Source organism: Coptis chinensis, chromosome 7 (genome assembly GCF_015680905.1).
Source record: "Coptis chinensis isolate HL-2020 chromosome 7, ASM1568090v1, whole genome shotgun sequence".
NCBI classification, from domain to species: domain Eukaryota; kingdom Viridiplantae; phylum Streptophyta; class Magnoliopsida; order Ranunculales; family Ranunculaceae; genus Coptis; species Coptis chinensis.
In genome coordinates, this window is record NC_141462.1 from 12,972,943 (window position 1) to 12,994,028 (window position 21,086).

At 37.0% G+C, this 21,086-nt stretch overlaps 2 protein-coding genes across 4 annotated transcripts; both read left to right on the plus strand.

Moving 5' to 3' along the window:
* The first annotated feature begins 25 nt into the window (after nucleotides 1–25).
* Nucleotides 26–6,232, plus strand: LOC147486106 (nuclear transcription factor Y subunit A-10-like). Its single transcript, XM_086571053.1, has 6 exons — nucleotides 26–294; nucleotides 952–1,279; nucleotides 3,922–4,034; nucleotides 4,142–4,210; nucleotides 4,758–4,898; nucleotides 5,239–6,232. The coding sequence occupies exons 2-6, from the start codon at nucleotides 1,015–1,017 to the stop codon at nucleotides 5,644–5,646; spliced, it is 996 nt and encodes a 331-aa protein (XP_086427179.1). The 5' UTR covers nucleotides 26–294; nucleotides 952–1,014; the 3' UTR covers nucleotides 5,647–6,232.
* A 1,324-nt stretch (nucleotides 6,233–7,556) lies between these two features.
* LOC147486107 (uncharacterized) lies at nucleotides 7,557–16,123 on the plus strand. Of its 3 annotated transcripts, none has more exons than XR_015201984.1 (5): nucleotides 7,557–7,765; nucleotides 13,360–13,610; nucleotides 14,800–15,202; nucleotides 15,280–15,490; nucleotides 15,895–16,123. XR_015201984.1 is itself a non-coding variant. In XM_086572436.1 (3 exons), exons 2-3 carry the CDS (start codon nucleotides 14,930–14,932, stop codon nucleotides 15,430–15,432), a joined length of 426 nt encoding a protein of 141 aa, XP_086428562.1. In that variant the 5' UTR covers nucleotides 13,114–13,610; nucleotides 14,800–14,929; the 3' UTR covers nucleotides 15,433–16,123. The 3 variants fall into 3 exon arrangements, 1 of the variants encoding a protein (XP_086428562.1); XR_015201983.1 differs by having other exon boundaries at nucleotides 7,627–7,765; nucleotides 12,899–13,610; XM_086572436.1 differs by lacking the exon at nucleotides 7,557–7,765 and having other exon boundaries at nucleotides 13,114–13,610; nucleotides 15,280–16,123.
* Nucleotides 16,124–21,086: the final 4,963 nt, after the last annotated feature.

The window sequence follows — 21,086 nt, forward strand, 5'->3', positions numbered from 1 at the left end:
ACACTATAATCAAGTTGTTAATAGTGGTTAATAAATAAAGAAGATAGTAGCAAGGATAGAAAGACAAAAGAGCTGCATGAAAGCTATAGCCTATTGGTGCTGCCGTGTACTTCCACATAACACATGTACGCATCTCTCGCCGTCTCCCTCTCTCTCTCTCTCTCTCTCTCTTTCTCCGTCTCTCTCTTGTCTCTCTCTCAACTCTTCTTTTGCTTGGCTTCATATTCAACCGACAAGACTTCCTCTTCTCATGGGTAACAAGAGTTCATGCTGTTTCCTTCACTGTACTGATGTGTAAGTTGTCCCTCTCTCCTTTTTTTCTGTTTTTTCTTTTCATGTTGCACTTGTTTTTCCACACTCTATGATCAGTTGATCACCCACTTATGTTTTTTACTTTGTTCTTAGTTACTAATGAATTCTAGCTTGTTTACTTATATTGGTTTGTTTTAGTTTCTCTTATGAATGATGGGCTGTTTTACTTTCTTCATTTCACTGTGTAAATAAAGTGGGCTCCCTTTGGAATTTTAGAATTTGATCAGTACTTTGTGTTCTTCCTTGTTTTTGTTCTCAGTTGTTATAGGACTAAAAATGATGTGGGCATGTAGAATTTTGATATTTTTGGTGAAAATATAGCAAATTTATGCACCAAAAGAAGAGATAGAAATGATTTCTAGCTAATTTAGACACTGTTGAGTATTTCTTGTTTTTATTCTTCTTCTTGTTTTTCTTTCCCTATTTATTTCTCGTTGCCGTCGCTAGCTTGAATAAGAGAAACTTATTTTATAAAACATTTGAATAATAATCATGATATATTTTATGTAAAGGTATATGATATGTTTTGTAGTGCTAGACATTATCCAGAATATATTTTTTTCTTCTTAGTTGAAGAAATAAATAATTTGAATATGGTGTTATTTCGGTATGACTGACAACAACAAATTTGAATTGCAGGTAATTACCTTAGCTGTTAAACTGTTATTACTTTTAAAGCTGTAGTTTGGATTTTTCGTTACAATGCAAACTGTGTGCTTCAAAGATCATGGTGGACTTTTCCATAATCCTATTGTTCAACAATTGCCACTTCCTTCGGTGCCCTGGTGGAGTGGACTAGGATCTCAAGCGGTCTATGGTGAAAGCTTTGTGCAGCTGAAGCCTGTATCTGGGGACCACCCAACTGGTGGAAACCAATTCACTGTCGTTGCTCGTCATGAAAGTCGTGGAACAGACCAAGTGCAAGAGAAAGAGAACCTCAATACTTCACAATTCACTATCTTTCCTGGTAAAGTTTCGCATTTGCTTGCCCCTTAATTACATCAACTATATATTCCTCCATTTGCCTATCTAGAACTAGTACTTATTGATCGTTCTAAGCTTACAAAATTTTAACTTATTTTGTAGATTAATGTCGTTAGAGATATTTTGTTATTATTGAATTTAATGGGGGTAAGCTATAATTTTATACCATGCTTAGTATGACTTTCTAGGTGAGATGATGTGATATGGGTTTACTAATGATGAGTGACCAACTTGTTCTTGTAAATGTCTGAATTTGTTCCATCTTGCTCTTTGATACTGTACGAAATCATATACATTTTGTAGTTTCATCCATAGGAGGAAGAATAAGTGTGTTGTTCATGTTGAAGCATTGGTATTTAGAGGGAATATACTGTTGTTGTCTAATTTAATTGTATTCCTTTGACTTTACAGCCTTGAGGAACATGCCTTAAGAGGGGTAAAAAACTATTGGCTCTAGTTCTGAATTGTCTGTATGATTACATAATATTATTGCATGCAAGAAAAACTTCCTAATAGTAAAATGTTCACTTCGTTCGAATTAGAGAGAGGAAGAGCGATGAAAGTTTCAGTTCTCTGGCTGTTGACAATAATTGGTGACCTGGAAATTCTTATGATCTTTGGAAATCAATTCGCAAGTTGAGAATACGTTATTTGACGGAAAATATGAAATTGTGTAATCTTTTGACAAAGGAGAAAAAAAATGTGAAAAGATAAATATTTGCCTACGTGAAACTTTTTGTTCAGTTAGTGATCTACAACTAATCAACTTTGGGGAATATGTTTCAGAGGGATAACTGATAAGGGACCGGATTTGAAAATAAGGCGAGCAAATTCATCCCTTGCAGTATGTAAAAGAAACTCATTCTAGAAATTGTTCTCACAATTCAAACTTTGGAAAAAGAGGCTCATAAAGAGAACCTAAATGTTGCTACATTGCATTATTGGTTAAAGGCTGGTAAAGTGCAACAGTATGAGGACTATGGTTACTGGTTAGAGAGCATAAGCATTGCTGGAGATTTATTGAATTAAAAGCACAGATGGATCATGTACCACATACAAATAGAACGAGATGTCAACATGTTATTTGTCATCTGTTTGACGAGAGAGGTATATACAAAAAGAAGTTGTAAGATGATGAAAATGTCTTGTAGTATTCATGGAAAGACATGTTGGCTCAATGATGATTATATTTATAATACAATATGGAGAGGAAAAGTAACATTTCTCAAAAAGCTCCTTAAGCAATGCTTGTGTAGGCTAATTTTCAGCAGGTAAGATGAGGTTTGGACCCTGTCTGTGGCTTCGACCTTTTACAAGGTGCCATATTGTTTTCTCTCTGCTCTCTGTCTCTCTGGAAGTCATATTCACCTGACTTTGAAGAGAACATACCAATAATTTTCCTCTGAAATCATCTTCTTCATCCTTCTAAAAGTAAAGCATAGGAGGGGAAATCATAGAGAAGATAGTCTTTGGAGGGTGCTGCTAATTGTCTTGAAGACATAAGAGGGGATGTTTCTCCATAGGATACATTCCAAAGGTGGAGCTGGTGATATGACGAAGTTACTGTTAAGAGGTCTACGTAGGCTAAGTTTTGACAAGTTAAACATGAAACGAAGTATATATAAATAAGAATTCTATAATTTTCAATTGAGGGAGTGGTTGATAGGATTTTGTACCTGACCACCACTACATGCTTTTTGAGCTAGGAAATGCTCCAAAAGCAATACAGAAAAGTGAGCTTTTGAATTACGAAAGTTTGCTAAGGCAATATGGATTCTATTGACCGGAGTGAACCGTAACAGACTGGTTGCACGTGTTTGAGGGACAAAGGTTGAGGAGACTATCTTTGCTGAACAGCAAAAATTTTATAAACAAACGTACAGCTTGAAACTATAGTGGCAAGTTGTCATACAGTAAATAAGAAGTTCACTTCTATCCTTGTAAGTTTGTCTACCAGAAACTAGAATTCTAAATGCCGCCATTGTTTATCACCTTTATCGAATATTTTGATCTTTCTTATATTTGACAAATTCGACAAGATTCTGTTACGAACATGTGGTGCTTCATATAGTGTTAATATGTATGAAGAACTATTACGATTGATTATTTATTACTATATTTAGCATCGAATGACTTCCTTTCAAAAATACCAGAGCGAAATGTTAATACTTTAGAAAGATGGGTCTTAAGGTGTATGGCTTTAAATTGTCACTCTACTGATTGTGGAATTCAAGTCACCTTTGGCGGAGAAGCTTCCATATTTCTGCGAATGCATAGAGTGGAGATTCTGTCCAGCACGCCTCCTTTTACCATAGCCTCCAGAATCTTTCCTCGTCATGTTCTTCCTTACGTGTAGGTGTGATAGTGTGTAGTGCATTCCTAGTCACACCATAATCATCTTTACCAGTTTCAGTTGGTGCCATGGAGCATCTCCAATTAGTTTTATGCTAAAAATGATTTTCATCTTATCTATCTATGGGAGACCATCTTCTTAGATCAAGTTAGAGGTCTGTGTCTTCAACCCATTACTTATGAAGTATGATAAAACAAACATGCCTATGTGTGGTTTTATAAACTCTTTCTTATTTTAATGTTCCTAGATGGACTGAAAAGTTTGCCTTTCAGCTGACAGCAAGGATTCTGGGAAGGAACAAAAATCTCAACAAGCAAGTCTCGCTCGTCAATCACCTCAACCTGGATACCAAAATTGTTTTGAGCTAGGATTGGCGCAACCTATGGTAACTTAAATTAATAGAAATTGTTATAGTTGCTTCTTATCACTTGAACGCTGTTATCATACTCTGATTGTCTATGGTTGTCTGCGTTTTCAATTTCAATATTGCAGGTTTGTGCAAATTATCCCTACATGGATCAATTTTATGGCGTAGTTGCAACATATCGCACACCTGCAACGGTTGGCTTTCCTGCATTGCTTACCAATGTTTACACCCTATTGAATCTTGATTGCTTCCATTTCCATGGTTCTTGTGTACTGTTATACCCAAGGCTTTGTTCATCATGACATTTGAACTTAGAGATTTATCAGGTTTAGCTTGGGAAGTTCTTTTTGATTTTATTCGTTAAAATGAATCCCACTTGGATTCTTGAGAGCTGAAAACAGATGATGTGTAAAGACTTAGACATTGTGTTGTTTAGAAGATTCTATAGAATACCAGTATGTGTATATGCATAAAAACAGATATAAAGCAAAGCTAGTGAATAATTCATTTCCAAGTAAAGGAAAATAAATTTTCTGTGGACTGACTTGTTGGTTTACGTGAACATGGCCCTACACTCCAATGTTCTTTGTATTTTCTTATGTTATCCATGTTACTTGTGCCTTCTTGTATTCTATATGATCGCTATTACTTGGAGCAATCTTTAGCTAGTCACTTAAGTGATCATTCACATATGTCCAGGCATCTATTCTGTTTAAAATAATTTATTCTAATTTTACACAGGGTCGTATAATGTTGCCACTTAATGTTAAGTCAGAAGATGGACCGATATTTGTAAATGCTAAGCAGTACCATGGAATACTTCGGCGTCGACAGTCTCGCGCAAAGGCTGAGCTAGAGAACAAATTAGTCAAAAACCGGAAGGTAAGCTACTTTCATTCCATGAAATGTCAATCTTTATAATTTAAAAGGAAAGGTAATTCTTCTCTTTAACGTGATAAAATACACAATGTCTTGATAGGGAAATTTATTTTAAACAGGATGGACTGTGCAGTATGTGTTCTTTGGGTGTTCAAATGAGAACATGTTCATTATAGAAAACACTGTTAGGGTCACCACTGTCCAATGTTTACACAAACCAAACAAATGAGTAGTTGCATCATGTCCCAACACATGAATTTACTTTTTTTTATTTTTTTGTTTGGATTGACGGAAGTTTGACGCCGTGTTATATTTTATGGTGAATGATCTTGTTTGTCGACAGCCATATCTGCACGAGTCGCGTCATCTTCATGCATTGCGTAGAGCAAGGGGATGCGGAGGAAGGTTCCTGACAAAAAAAGGTCATAGTGAAAAGGGTGTGACTGTTAAAGAAAATTTAGGTGAATGCCATCGTTCTCCACCCTCTGGGTCCACAAGTTCTGAAGTTCTGCAATCTGAGAGCAGAAATTTGAACCAGTCAAAAAAGTTATATGGAGGTGATTCGAGTCTCTCAGGCTCCGAAGTGACTAGCTTATACTCCAGGGGAGATCTTGATCGCTACCACTTTGACCACCTCCATTCCTCTGCCTTCCACTCTCTCTCAAACATCATAGATAGTGGACAAGGTATTAGTACATCAAACAGGTGGGTTACGGCAGCTGATGGCTGCTGTGACTTGCTCAAAGTATGAGCTGCAAGGGATAATGGGGTTGGTGTGGGTTTTGGCATCGGCTTCAATGAGCTCTGATGTTTATCAGAAAGCTCAAGGAATCGTGCTGCCTTGTACACATAAACAACCCTATCCTTGCAGCGACCAAATGGAGTAACTTTGTTCCGCTGCCTTTTTGGTACTGTGACAGGTTATGGTTGAGGGATAGTCCCTGCCATCATTTGGTTTAGGCAATTCATCTTTGGCTATGCATTGAGGTATTTTTAGTAGCTGTAGATCCCTGAAACAGTTTCAGCCCGGTTTATGGCACTGAAATCCTCAGTGTCTTGTACAAAAGTTATGCATGGGCATGTTCCCAGTGTGTAATCTCAGTGGATAAGATAAAACCACAAACGTTTCAGTTAATTGTGCTTGTAAACCCTAAGTTGTTCTAGAGGTATTCTCCGGGATTGGTGATGTTAATGTGTGATGAACCAGATTTTGTGGGTGTTTTATGATGTTAAGCTGTAATTTCTACTCTTTGTGTTCAACTATTGAAGATGTAATAATATAACAGGCTACTTGTGTGTGACTGATCATGTCAATATATTAAGCTTGATTTACAGTACATTGGTCAGCAAATACCATATATATATACAGGAAAAGGCTCCTGCTTTCTTGGAAGTTAATCCCAACTGATGAATTTTGTCTTTGTTTGTAGATGTGCTTCAAATTTCAGTAATTGGTTATACTTCTAAAGTATACAGGTTTATCTGATAAATCGCAGCGAACGATAACTTGCCCTGGTTAGCCCGCCAGACCTGGGCCATGCGCCCCATGGATGTTACTATATCACTAGCACCAATATTATAGCCACTAAGAGTATCTTTATGAGAGAAACCAAAAAAAACACAAAAATTTTGAACCGAACCAAACACCAAACCAAAAAACCACCTATCATCTTGAAGAGCAACATCAAATTTTTGACATCAAATGACACGGCTTTGGATAAACCGCGCCATATAGCCCATACAGTTTTGGGAAAACCGCGTCACTAAAGCCCATCTGACAAGCCCAAGTCCACGCGGTTTTTATTTCTATATAAAGTACCAAAACCGCGCGGTTCAATCACTTTTAACTTTTCTCTCAATTATAAACCCTCTCCTTAGTAAAAAAAAACAAAAACCTACCTAAACTCTTAAAATTTTATATGGATCATTTTCAACCTTTCGACGGTGATGACGATGTGTATTGGCAGTATACAAACGACATTGGCGATCAAGTAGAGGTAAAATAACCCGAGGAAATACAAGAAAGTGGGGGAGAAGAAGTCGGGGATGTCGCACCGACTAATAGACATCCCTATGTACTTAAGTATCAAATGAATGACTTCGATTGGCAATTTAATCCCGGTGAAGCACTTGATATGCAAGTTGTGTCTTCTACACGTGATACAAAACATGTGTCGAGTGTTGTGGCTAATTTTTATGTAATTAATTAGTTTTGATTAAATATTTTGAATATTATGCATTAATTAGTTGAGTTTGACCAATTAATTATTTATCTTATATGCATTATTTTTTTTTTCATAATATCAGCAAGTTATTGACTATCGAGTTAGATCAACTTTACTTAGTGTTAGAGAGTAGTGGAAGGTTATTAAGAGTTTGGATGAGTTTGTACATATTAGATATAGTATTCTGTGTACACCTTTAAGTCTTTTGGTTGATGTAGATTATGAGAAGGCTGATTGGACAGTGGTCATAACTTTAGTAGAAAGATGGTGGAATACAACTTATACATTTCATTTTTCTTGTGAGGAGTTAGGGTTCACACCACTAGACTTCACCATGATTTATGGGTTGAGTATCTATAATACCCAGTGTATTTCTTTTACTTTCCCTAGTACCATAATAATAATAGATAAAACAAAAATAGGATAGATATTAGTTAAGAATAGGAAACCCCGTAGGTAAAAAGATAAACCTTCATCCTTGTTTTTCAGGAGGGGGTGTCAAAACAAAAAGGAGTTCATACGTAGAGTTTATTTTTACACAGAGAAAAAAATATATAAATAGTTTTTCACATAGAGGAGAGGACAAATTTCTTGTTGTAGATTTATTGATAGCTGATATCAGCGGATAGCAGGAGCGTATCACGGGTAAGTAGTTTAATTTTTCTATTTCACGTCTATACAGAGATAACTTTACTGTCAAAGTTTTCCGCTCAGTATTTGTTATGTTTTCCTTTGTCGTTATTTTTCTCATCTTGTCGAATTGATAAACTGTTAAAAGTTAGCATATATTGTTTCACTGAACTGCGAAACTCAAGTGAACTGTTGAACCTTATGGGTTGTTAATGGCTGCGCGAGCCCAAGAATCGTCCTGTTTTCTTTGTTTGAATTCTTTTGTTGTGGTTTGAACTTTTATTGTTGTGGTATGGTTGAATGTTGTTTGGTTGTTGTTGTAAAGTGTTGGGTATATGTGAATTGATGTTTGGATGGGGGCTGTTGAAGGTTGGAGGCGTTAATGGCGTCGAGACAGTTTGTGAGGAGTGAGGAGTTTGGGTTTTTGTGCATACCCAAAGGTTTGGTTTTGATGGAGATCAAAACCGAACCAATTGGTGGTGGTTGGTGGTTAGCAGAGGTGCTGTTGAAGCTCCCAAGACTCGTTAATGGCGGCGCGATCGAGTTTTGGAGCAGCGAGGGTTTTGAGTTTTGATTGTATAGAAAGTTTGGGTTTTTCATAAGGGTTAAAACCGAACGGTTTGGAGTGTTGGCGAGTGGAGGTTTGGGGTGGTTGATTGGTGGAAGTGGTGAGGAAGAAGAAGGAGGTGGTGGCGATATTGTTCCTACCTTAGTTGGGCTTTGGGCCAAAGTTTTTAGTTTTTGTTTCTTTGGGCCGAACCAATTAGTTGTTTTGGGCCAGTTTCTATTCTTTTTGTGTTGGGCCGAAACCTATTAGTTGCTCTTGGGCCGATTTTATGTTTTTATGTTTTTATGTGGGCTGGTCCATATAATTTAAAATGGGTCAGGTTGTATAAATAGGTTGTTTAGACTTTTGGGCCTTGTTTCAGTTAGTTGGATTAGGACCATGGGTTGAACTGTTTTAAACATGGGTTTGTGTTAGGACCTGTTTGGATGAACACCAGTTTGGGACTGTTGACTGTTGAGTTTTGATTGTTGACCGTTGACTTTTTGAATATTGACTTTTCAGATTTTTGACATATTGAACTTTGTGGACAAATCCAATAATAGGATGTTGTCGAAACTTGTATAAACATGTTTGTCATTATCTAATAAAGATTTGGCGTGGTATTATGCAATAATATATATTTGGCTTTAATGGACTTTGATTTTTACTATATAGCTGATAAGAACTACGAAGGCTTGATTCCAATCTTGAAAGATTTGGATACGTAAGCAGCTTTGACCAAAAGTGCAGCCACTATACTATATTATATATTATATAGTAGTTATTGTGATAATTATATATGTACAATGTTAATACTTAATTGCGTATGTGCTTGTGGTGGTTTAAAAGGTATTCACTAGGCATTTAATTAACGTGTTAATTATAATTGAGAATCGAGATATCTATGATTTATATAATAGATAATGAGGTGAGTTGATTGGTTATTGTGTTTAGAATTTTTATTAATGATTCTATTGCTTGAGATGATGTTTATTTTATAATGAAAATATTATAATAAATGATAATTCTTGAGTGTTAAAATCCGGTGTAAAAGTGTACGGTGAAAATTTAATGTGTCGCCCACATCTTTAGATCTCTCCACGCCTCTTTGATGAAAAGAAATGTGATGTATATTAAACTGGCGGAAGCTTCAATTTATCAAATCTACTCTTAAATTAAACAAAACAATTAAAACTAAAACAAATCTTTATTTCTCTCTGAAATATTCTCCATAACACAACTCTCCCTAAACCCTAATTACAAGCCCATTATTTATACTAATCCTAAAAACTATAAACCAATAGGAACACGACATGTGTTAACAACTAAAATAGAATAACTTAAACTAGTGGGCTCACGACCCATGGGCTTGGACTCAGCTAAGGGACGCACACCTATAACACTTGACAGACGAACTAATGCTCTGCATCAGTCTCCCCAGTTTGAAAAGAACTCGTCTTGAGTTTGTATACGCAATTGACTAATGAAATTCACTGTAGCTAATGCCCATCACTCTTTTGCTGTTCAAACGAATTCGACCTCGAATTTTGCCCAGATAATTACTCACAAGAATAAGAATGCACCATAATATATGCAAGGTTGCAAAATGACCATCATGATTTCTCTGCTCTATGGGAATACTACCACATCCCAAAACATCAAATACGCATACCTCCAATTGTAACTTTAGATGCACAAAACTAAAGAGCCTTGTATAATTAATATAAAAATTCTCCCAAACCAGATCGGCATACTTTTTCAAAAAGATTCCCAGACAAAGAGGGAGTAGTGATACAAAATTCAGATTCATCTGCTCCGTATTCATCAAATATTTGTGGAGTATCTAAAAAACTATCATGGTCCTCCTCTGGACAAACATAAAAAATAGGAGGGGAATCCCGATCAACACAGTTTAACTCCATATTACAGCCTTCACCAACAAATAAATCCTCAGTAGAAGAAAAAGTAGAATAAGCCATAACGGGTATAAAAATGGATGCATCATGGTTGTCCACTGCAGTGCTTGGTGCGGCTTGAACAGGGCTTGCTGTCTCGGGAAACTCTGAGCTGACGGTTTTGCTTGAACAGTTGAAGTCAGCCTGTTCTTAATACGGTGTCTTCAGTACTTGGTGCTTCCCACAAAGGCTCACCTAGATTGGGATTAGGCACATCCCAGTCAATTTCAGCGCCAGTACCCCATCCTACATCCCAGTCGTCTTCATCAAACTGATTTAATTCTGATTCTGTCATGCCAGTCAGATCTATCGACATAGCTCTGTAAAGATTGAAACTTTAATCTTTAGAAGTAAAAATAATCGGTTTTTTTTTTACCTTGAAAGAAGAAAAATTGAATCTCCAATGAGAAAAAAAGCAAAAGATTGAAATTTAATTTCGGGTGAACAGTACCGCGATGAACAGTACCACGTGAATAGTGTTTTCGATGAACAGTGTTTCATGAACAGTACCGATAAACAGTAACACGAAAAATTAAAACGAATAAGAAAAAAGGAAATTGGATTTTACTCAGGAACGATTCGTGCTCTGATACCAAATGATGTAGATTAAACTGGCGGAAGCTTCAGTTTATCAAATCTACTCTTGAATTAAACAAAACAACTAAAACTAAAACAAATATTAATTTCTCTCTGAAATATTCTCCATAACACAACTCTCCCTAACCCCTAATTACAAGCCCATTATTTATACTAATCCTAAAAATTATAAACCAATAGAAACACAACATGTGTCAACAACTAAAATAGAATAACTTAAACTAGTGGGCTCACGACCCATGGGCTTGGACTCAGCTAAGGGGCGCACACGTATAACACTTGACAGACGAACTAATGCTCTACATCAAAATGTTTATGACTAATGATGTCATGTGAAAAGCCGCTTTAGAGAGGAACTAAGACATTCGCCTTGCGGGTGAGATGTATTTCTTGAGTGTACGGGAATGTAGGTCTGAATTCCTTGAATGTGGCAGAAATGACCTAAGGTATTCATTGAATGTGCCATGAATGACTTGTTAGTATTATGATGGGTATTCTTTGAATGTGGCGGGAATGATCCAAGGTATTCATTGAATGTGTCATGAATGACATGTTAGTGTTACGATGGGTATTCCTTGAATGTGGCGGGAATGACCCGAGGTATTCATTAAATGTGCCATGAATGACCTGATATTTTGTTATGCCCAAAAGAGGTTTTGTATATGTGTATGGAAAGCCTAAAGATGGTTGTGACTCACAAGTTACGAGTTTACAAGATGAAAATATGTTTCCTGGAGGCTATATCCCCGCTTGGGACATATGTCTTGTAGTGGTACTCGGTGTGAGTGAGGCACACGGATATGTGTGATTTGGCAAATGTGTGTAGTGCAAATCGTAGAGTAGGAACTAAAAGTTGGGCTGTGTCTTTTAATAAATGAGTCAACGAGATAATTAATAAGCAAAGTTAAATATTGATTATGCTTGTGATGGAGTTATTGCATATGAATATTTATATATTATGATGTATATGATTTCTTATGATAAATGTTTATGTGGTTTGTGTGAGTTGATACTCACGAGGGATGAATGTACTCCCTGGTTGTGATTCTTCTCATTCTCATAAGTAGACGAGTGGTTTTAAAGAAAAATATTGGCTTTATGTATGAGCGAGTTATTGGATATGATTGGTTATGTATTATGATATGATACATATGATTTCTTATGAAGGAATGCAAATATTGTTATGTGATATAATTGATACGGTGGGGTGACATGAATGTTAATATTGATGATGTATTATGTCAGATTGTATATTCTCATGGGTATTAAGAGAGAAGTAAATGTATGAATTAAATGTTTAGATTTGGGAAATCTAACTTTGATTTGCAAGAGGGTAGAACTTAATGATATTTTGTGCAAGGACTTAATGATACAGAAGGGGATATCGGTAAGATTTAATTCAATTACTAAGTTATTAAAATGAGTTATTATCATGAGTTAATAAAATGGATGTCTTGCTTGGGAAGAAACTATGTCGGTTGAAATGACGGAGCTACCTGTCTTCCAAGCTGAGAATGATTAAGTTATGGATACATATAAATTGTTTGTTTGAATAATTAAAGTATGAAATTGTTTTTATGTTGTTGGTCTACTCATACCAGCAAATTCCATTTTTGTTGACCCATGTTTGCTTTGTTTTGGCAATGTGGGTGTGTTCTTGGGAATATAGATGGTAGAATGCAGTGGATGAAGACGCTTGATTTGGATTCGCTCTTGGAGTCTTACTAGTATAAGTTTTATGAAGTATAAAGTCTTGATTTGAAACAGATGTAATAGAGTTGTTGAGTAATTCTTGAATTTGTACATTAAGAGTTGTTCTTTTGGTTTTAATTTGATCTCATATTTTAATATCGTGGTTGATAATAGGTAATTAGTGTTTCATTTCATCCTGGATTTTTAGAAGATGGAATAGGATGTGGATAATTCCCTATTGTTAATTTTCTGGAAATTTGGGGTGTGACAATATCAGTATAGGCCAACCGATACATTTTAATATAAATTATGAGAATATTGGTAGTATGCTTATGAGTTTTCCTCGCTTGGATGCAGATGCTTATGATTCTTCTAGTATTAAGCTATCTCATATTAAGACTGCATATATGGAACCCCTCTTGGATCCTGATACATGAGCGGAGTTAGCTTTGACTGTTCTACCTGGTAGTGAGGGTGCTGATGTGTATGTTAGGGCTTTTTTTTATGTTTTTTATTAGGCATGTTCTATTTCCAAATGGTCATTCTACGGTACGACTTAGATATTATGCTTATGTTTCTGATTTGCATAATATGAGAGATTATGACCTTGGTAGCTCAGTATATGCCACATTGATATCAGTGTTAGATAAATCTTCACAGACATTCGGAAGTAGAAGTCCTCATATTGCAGGATTCACAAGACTTTTAGAGATTTGGTTTTATGAGTACTTTCGTTGTATTTGCCCTAACATAGACATGATTGCTGATACTCGCCCTAGATTTGTTAGTTGGTCAGGGCCTCACTTGACTTGTAACAGGGGGCAGATTAGAAATAATGTCTGTATGGCTCGTGCTCAGATTGATATTAGATCATTGTCATCTATTGAGTGGAGACCTTGGCGTTTGTCTACTACCTTTGACGATCCAGTTGTGCAGCATGTTTGTGTGTTGTCACGTCACAGAGTTGTTTTTGCCGCACGTGACTGTAAGGTTTGGTACTGTAGCGATAGATATTGGAGATAGATGACTAGACGTTATGGAGTTCCACGTGCTCCCATACTAGATGTTAGTGATGCTTAGGGATGTCCAAACGGGTACCCGACCCGGCCCGAACCCGATTTTTCGGGTTTTGAATCCGCATCGGGTTACCGAACCCCCTCTCTATTCTTTATGGGGTCGGGTTTGGGTTCGGTATTTGTTGGATACATGTGACCAAACCCTACCCTAACCCTATATTTCGGGTACCCGTCGGGTTCGGGTTCGGGTTTCGGGTATGGTAAAACCCGAATATATGAAAATAAAAGAATATTAAATCTCTTCATCGGAATGCCATTTTCGGTTATTAGATCTCAAGAAAAAAAAAACCTTTTTTATCTAATTAATCAAAAGCCATCTTCTTTTATTGGATTTGATTTGTTTAACTTTAACATCGTAAAGCCACCCAACAAATATCAAAGATTCAAAACACACGATTGCATTTTTTGAAAAGCAAAAGAAGAGAAAAATAGACCAAACAAAAAGCAAAGCAATTCCAAGACAATAACTCAATAAGATTGATGGTTTTTGGGAGTTTCGACTTCTTGTGGTGGTGTGAATCGACTGTTGATTTGACAATAAGATTGATGGCTTTTGGGAGTTTCTTGTGGTGGTGTGAATCCGACCTGTTGATTTGCTTTCGGCCTTGGTGACCACATTTAGAAAGAGATATTTGAGAGGTTTGCAAAATTTTACGAAAGTGAATGCAAACTTAGCGGACCATCAAACCCACCAATCTCTTCATCATGAACGCGTGTGATTGGGTTGTCTTGTTCTTGGAGAGTTGTTGGAGGGAAGAGAAGAGTAGTAAAGTGCGGTCCAGGGTAATTTGTCTTGAAGACCAAAAGTAAATAGTAATGAGCAAAAGACTAAAAGTTTGTTGAAAATAAATAGATAATAAATTAAAATATAGTTGTTGGGAATTATGGTCTGGTTCGGGTTCGGGTTTTGGTCGGGCATTTTTACCCTATATAACTGGGTTTTGGGTTCGGGTTCGGTCTGGATATGGTTTCGGGCTTTTTAACCATTTTAACGGGTTTAGGGCCAAATTATCGGGTCGGGTTCGGGTTGGTCCGGGTTTAGATAGTGTGACCAAACCCGACCCTATGTATTTCGGTCTGGGTTTGGTTTCGGGTTTTGTCGGGCTCGGGCAGGGTTCGGTGCGGGTTTTTTTTTCGGGTTTTGGGCGGGTTTCGGGTTTCGGGCAGAATGGACATCCCTAGTGATGCTAAGTCATGGAGTGGAACTCAAGTTCATGAAGTTCATGCCAGTTGTGGTCCTTGGCCAGATGCGTCTTCTTTTGTTGTTGAGCAGACTGCTGATCATTATTATAGATGGTGGAACCATGTCTCCATGGGTCCGTTGTTGCCCCCTGTTGGTCGGGCTAGCAACTTCGAGTTTGTGAGCCTAGAAGGGATGAGTCGTGAGCTACATATTCCTCATTCGCCACAGCCTGTTTACAACCCACAACCTCTGAATGCATATCATCCAGCTCTTGTGTCTGCCAGTAATCCTCAGATGTTTGTCGTATGTGGACCTGATGGGGAGGCTACTTACATTTCCATTCCTGAGGTGCCTCGTGCTCGTTACCATGAGTTAGAGCTACAGATCGATCAGTATACCACGGTGAGTTTAGTTGTTTTATTTTTCTTATTCATTATATATATAATATGTACTCACAATATATTTTCTTGGATTTTCAGGCTGATGTTCGGGAAAGATATGAGAACCATATTTGTATGTTTGATGGGATGAGGACTGTCGTGTATCATTATAGCCAAGAAAGAGATGAGGCATATTCTCAAACATATCAGCAATCCCAGCATGCGTATGACGAGACTTCGAAAAGCGTATGAGGATATTCAGCAGGTGTACACGCAACAACATCAGGGATATGAGGAACTTCAGGCCAAGGCCCAAAATATCGATATCGATGAATATATCGGTGTACCCAAAAACCGATATATATCGGATATTTCGGATATATTCATTTTTTTGGTAACCAGTCCAAACTATTTAAAATATCAAAAATATCGGATATATCGTAAATATAATATCAAAACTATCGGATATATATCGGAAATATATTGGAAATATCAGATTTATATTTTAAAATGGTCAAAAAGTCAACCGATATATATCGATTATATCGGAAATATCGATTATATCGGCGATATAAAGTTTCATATCGGAAATTCCGATATATATCAAAAAAAGGGTTCTATATTCGGTGGATATATGTCGGAAATATCGATGTCGGTGTACCAAAATACCGATATATATCGGATATATCGGCGATATTTTGGTCCATGCTTCAGGCTAAGGTAGTTAACCTTCATGCAGATAGAGAAGATCTTGTTTCTCAGGTTAGGAATTTAGAGGAGCAGCTTCGGAACATCCAAATAGAGAGAGGAGAGGCATCGTGTAAAGACTCAAATTCTCGTTAAGGGTATTTTTGTAAATTACATAGCAAACCTAGGGACATTTATGTAATTGGTCAGTCGGGTTTACATTTTAAACGTACATAAACTAATGAAACTTAACTCCGACTCATAAGCCACGTTAGGTAAGCAACTCACATACGAAAATTTGACAAAAATGTCGGTTAGCGGCTTTTCTGTGTTCGAAGCTGGCACGAGTTAACAGCTTACACGCATGAGTGGGTTATCGTTATAGCCTGCGGTGGGATAGAATGTAGGAGATTAAATTAAGTTGGATGGGCTGAAAAATAATCACGACGCTAAGTCAAATTAGTTAGTGGTTAGAAGTCTAATTATGCTTTAAGCCTAATTTGGGCATATTGGGCTTGGGCCTTAATAACTTAAACAAGTAAAAAAAAAAAAAAAAAAACCAAACTATCGCACCCAAGTTCTTCTTCTTCTTCATTTCGCCCATTACTGAAAACCAATTCGCCCAATTTCAAGCGATTAAAACCTTCAGTTTTCGTACCCATCTCTTGTAAACACTAAAGTCAAGTGTGAAGTTTAGAAATTGTGGACGTGCCGGAGTGGCTATCGGGTTTTCTTCTCGCGACAACACGAGATTCGAATTTCCCAGAATTTCCGTCATACCAAAGTGAAAGGTGAGTTAGTTTTATTCTCAATTAGATAGTTTAAACTCGATTTAGATGGAATTGGATATATTGATGAAAACTAATTGAATTTGGGGTTTTTAAATTCGACATTAGCTGTTGGAGGAGAGACAGCTTAGCGAAATTGGTGGAGCAGATAGCTAAGGAGCTAATCTTACTGACTTGGTAAGAATCATATATACATTCACTCCATTTTTGAGAAGTCAGGATGGTTCTATACCTTGTTTAAGATTATGTTGATTATGGGTTGAATGAGAATGAACACACACCTATTTTATTACTAGATTTAATGTGAATGGAAGGGTGTGGAACTTGGTTGTTGTTGGAGTTGGAAAAAATCTCACTTGTTAGTGGAAATGATATGATTGGCGTTGATGTGAGGGCCTGCAACGGCTGGAAATAGCCTGCAGAGACCTGTCAGAGGTACAGTGCTAGAAATGGCCTGTAGCTTTGTTAACTATAGTTAGAGGAACAATTACTTGAAACCGAATTCTTAGCGTCGAGATTTTTCTCGACTTACATTAGATAAGAATTTCGCGTTCATTCGATAAATTCTAATAACCTACGTGTATATGCTGTTATAGGAGTTAAATAAGAGTGGATTCGGTTAAGCGGGCTCGATTCGGTTAAGTGGGCTTGAGGAGAATGGAGCTTGCTAAGGTAGGAACCTACATACCAATATATACTCCGCTTATTTTCATGCATGATTTGAGTTGTTTAAAATGATAAGAGATAGTTTGCGTATCAACCATGCATGTATATGTGATATTCATATTTTACATTGGATTTCCTCGATATAAACTAAATATATGAATAGCTTTAGGTGAAAATGGTTTTCTTGAGAATTTGGGTAACGGGGATTTATTTTCTTTGTTAAAAGAGCAAAATTGGTTTTGGGAAGGGTTCTCGTCTCTTGTCTCAGTAAGGAGACAGAGAGATGGATTTTTTAATGCGGGTAAGGATTACCCGATTGTTTGTAACTATGTGTGAGGTTCTGGATTGTTCCACGGATGGTTCGTTGTTATTTACGATGATTCGCCGTTTGGGAATCATCAATTGTCATTTACTATGACTGACCCGTTTGGGAGTCATAGGTTGCATTACTCGATTGTTGGAAATCCAGGAACTCACACATCTGAACCAACAGTTTTAAAAGAAAAACTAAATATGTAAATATGTATTTGGATACCGTATTTGGAAGTGATATATATATATATATATATATATATATATATATATATATATATATATATTACTATGCTTATCACGAGGGGATTTAGAAAAGGAATTGTGAATTCCTATAAAGAAGAAACTGTTGTCGCATTTCCGGAGATGGCAGTTCGCTCTAGGATTCCAACTGTGGTGTACACCTTTCGAGGTGGTGGGCCACCTTTAAAGGGATGCATTACTGGATGTAGTCCGGGGATTCCTTTTCTACTTTTCTAGATAACCATGTTTGTATGTGTCACGTTGTGAGGTTACATGTTACATCGATGAGATTTAGACGCGAGGAGTGAGAGTTTAGTCCACTCCTGGATGTGTGTTAGGATCCTGAGTAGTCTGCAGTCGTCGAACGGTTGACCACCGTAAGTTAGGTGACAGCCCGTATAGGGGTCGTGGTCACAGGGCCCACCTGAGCCCTAAAAGTTTTGGGGATTTTGTGTGTACGAACACAACAACGGCATTTCATCTCCCTACCAGTAAAATCAGGAAAACAACGGTGCATGGTTTACACTGAAAAGTACTGAACCGAGATATGCTTGTGATCATCATCGAAAGTACGGTCATTACCCTCACCATTCTAATAGGATGCAGCGGCCACAATAGTTGTATGATGACTGTGAAAACTATATTTTGAATATTAACGAAACATGTCGAAATGATTTCTACTAGTTAGTGATGTATTATATAGTCACGATATTTGGATATTATTATGGAAACCCTGCATGTTTTAAATGTTTTCTATAAGTAGACTATTTATTGGTTATGTGCGTTTCTACTGGGCATAGTTGTTTTGCTCATCCTACATTAACATTTCAACCGAACCAATTGCGGAGGAGGCATTCCCTAACCCTAGTGATGATGGTTATGGGGATTTGGGTGGATTTCCTTATGCTTGACGAGGGACAGGGTCAAGTATTTTGTGGTATAGGGTGAAATTAGTTTCTTTTGTTGTTTATAGAGAGTATTAGCTCCTTTGGTTGTATAGGAGAGGGTATAGCTCTTTTTTTGTTGTATATATAGAGAGCCAGTTCATTTTGATGTAATACTGGATGTATTGGAGTAATAGTTACACTTAACATTTTGGATACATTGCTATTAAGTATGAAGTGGGTTTATATATATATGTGGTTGTTGGAAGCTGGAATTTTGTGAATTTCCAGGTTATGACAGGTTTTTTTTGTATACGAAACGTCGATTAAACAAAGGAAACTCCGCTGAAATTTTGTTAGAATTGGGATGGTGTCGGCCTCGAGATTCACTCATCGTCCTCGGGATGTGTGTTGGGTCTCGGGGCGTGACACATCGAGTGGTAAGGGGCGTAAGAAGAGAGCTAAATAAATTTTATGTAATATGATAGGTTTTGGATCATTTTGGATATTGGATCATAATCATAGATTTTGGATCATTTTGGATATTGGATCATTTTTATCGTTTTGTATACATAATCATAATCATAGGTTTTGGATCATTTTTATCATTTTGGATACATAATCATAATCATTTTTAGATACAATTCCACAATTCCTAATTTCTTCAATTGCACAATTCTTAATTTCTTCAATTGCACAATTCTTAATTTCTTAACTTCTATGCACAGTTCCTAATTTTTAGAAAAAACGCATGCGGTGTTGGCAAAACCGCGTCAATAGAACCCAAGCCTAGGTGGTGTTGGCAAAACCGCGCCATAGAAGCCCACTTAGCAGCCCAAGCCCATGCGCTGTTAGAAAAACCGCATGAGAGATTGAATATAGCATCAAAGCTGTAACCAAATTTTGGCCGATTTGGTGTTTGGTTTGGTGTTTTTTTGGTGTTTTCATCAACATGTGACTCTTCTGGAAATTTGGTGTTTGATGCTAGGAAAGTATCACTCCTAAGATGCTCTAACAACTTTATACAACAACTTTCACTAGTCATTGGTGGCTTGAACTGCTGTTGTATTGCTACGTGAATCAGCCATCCCCATTTTCTCTACTTGAATTACTTGTTTCTTTTTTCTTTTGAGGGACTGATGAATGAACATAGGTTTTGCACTTTTGCATTCAAGAAATGGGCCTTAGCCCCCTCAATCCAATCCCGGTTATGTGTAAACTCCTCAGTCACGAACGTGTCCGTAGAACCTCCCTATTATTTAGGCCTTGCCAAATAAACTCCTCGCTTTCCAAATTGTAAGCAATTTGCGGTCTAATTTTTATCCCCTGAAATTTTTGGTTTCCTACTATACCCTTTTCATTAAATCAAAATCCTTCGAAAAAGAACAACCTTTTCCAATAGAGCAGTGAAGATTCTTCGTTACATTAAAAAAATAACACCGATTTCTTGTGATAGAAAATGGGTTCATGGATAACCATATTTTATAGGTACAAATAGGGCTGGTCATCGAGTTACCCGAGTCCAGTTTTGCTATACTCGAGCTCGACTCGCACATGCAGAAACTCAACTTGAACTCGACTCGAACTCGCATTCGATCTTAATATTGAAGCTCAAGCTCGACTCGTCTAGTTCTACTAATAGCTCGAGCTCGACTCGTTTTACATTTCGAGCTCGAGTTCAGTTATGCTCGTTTGAACTCGAACTCGAGCTCAAACTCGAAAAAAAAAGTATATAAAACATTAAAACTAGTATAATTGTAAATTATAGTTGGGTGTAAAATATAAAATAACGTATAAATTATAAATTATATACTACGTATGGGCTTATAAAACGAGTAGCTCGCGAGCTACTCGAACTCGAACTCGAACTACTTGCTATCTAGAATGAGCTTTAAATTAAGCTCAAACTCGACTCATACTTTTGTGCGGACGAGTTTGAGTCGAGCCTTCGACGAGCCGAGCTCAAGTTACTCACGAATAGCTCGACTCGATGACCAGTCTTAGGTACAAATTTGAGTGGTATATATTCAAGGCGAGGGCGAAGTTGAATATGCTCATTGCGTATTTGTAGAAATGCCCAAGAGGAAAATAATTGCATGAACCACAATCAGGAAGCCAATAAAAATATGAAACAAGAAAATGAATGAAAACAGTGGTGTTGCAAGAGGAAAATAAAAAGCGCAAGCCGCAAGTAAACTTGCAATTGGCACTGTACCAAATTTTTAAATCTGAACAAGCATGACTTCTGATTTTTCCTGTGAAAATTTATATTTACATAGTTGGTTAGCATGAACTTTTTTTTTTTTTACATATGAAAACTGTCATT

Coding starts and splice junctions, on each gene's coding strand:
- LOC147486106 (XM_086571053.1), top strand. CDS start 1,015: ATGCAAACTGTGTGCTTCAAAGATCATGGTGGACTTTTCCATAATCCT. Junction 1,280..3,921: donor ACAATTCACTATCTTTCCTG/GTAAAGTTTCGC, acceptor TTTGCCTTTCAG/CTGACAGCAAGGATTCTGGG. Junction 4,035..4,141: donor TAGGATTGGCGCAACCTATG/GTAACTTAAATT, acceptor TCAATATTGCAG/GTTTGTGCAAATTATCCCTA.
- LOC147486107 (XM_086572436.1), top strand. CDS start 14,930: ATGGGTCCGTTGTTGCCCCCTGTTGGTCGGGCTAGCAACTTCGAGTTT. Junction 15,203..15,279: donor AGATCGATCAGTATACCACG/GTGAGTTTAGTT, acceptor TTGGATTTTCAG/GCTGATGTTCGGGAAAGATA.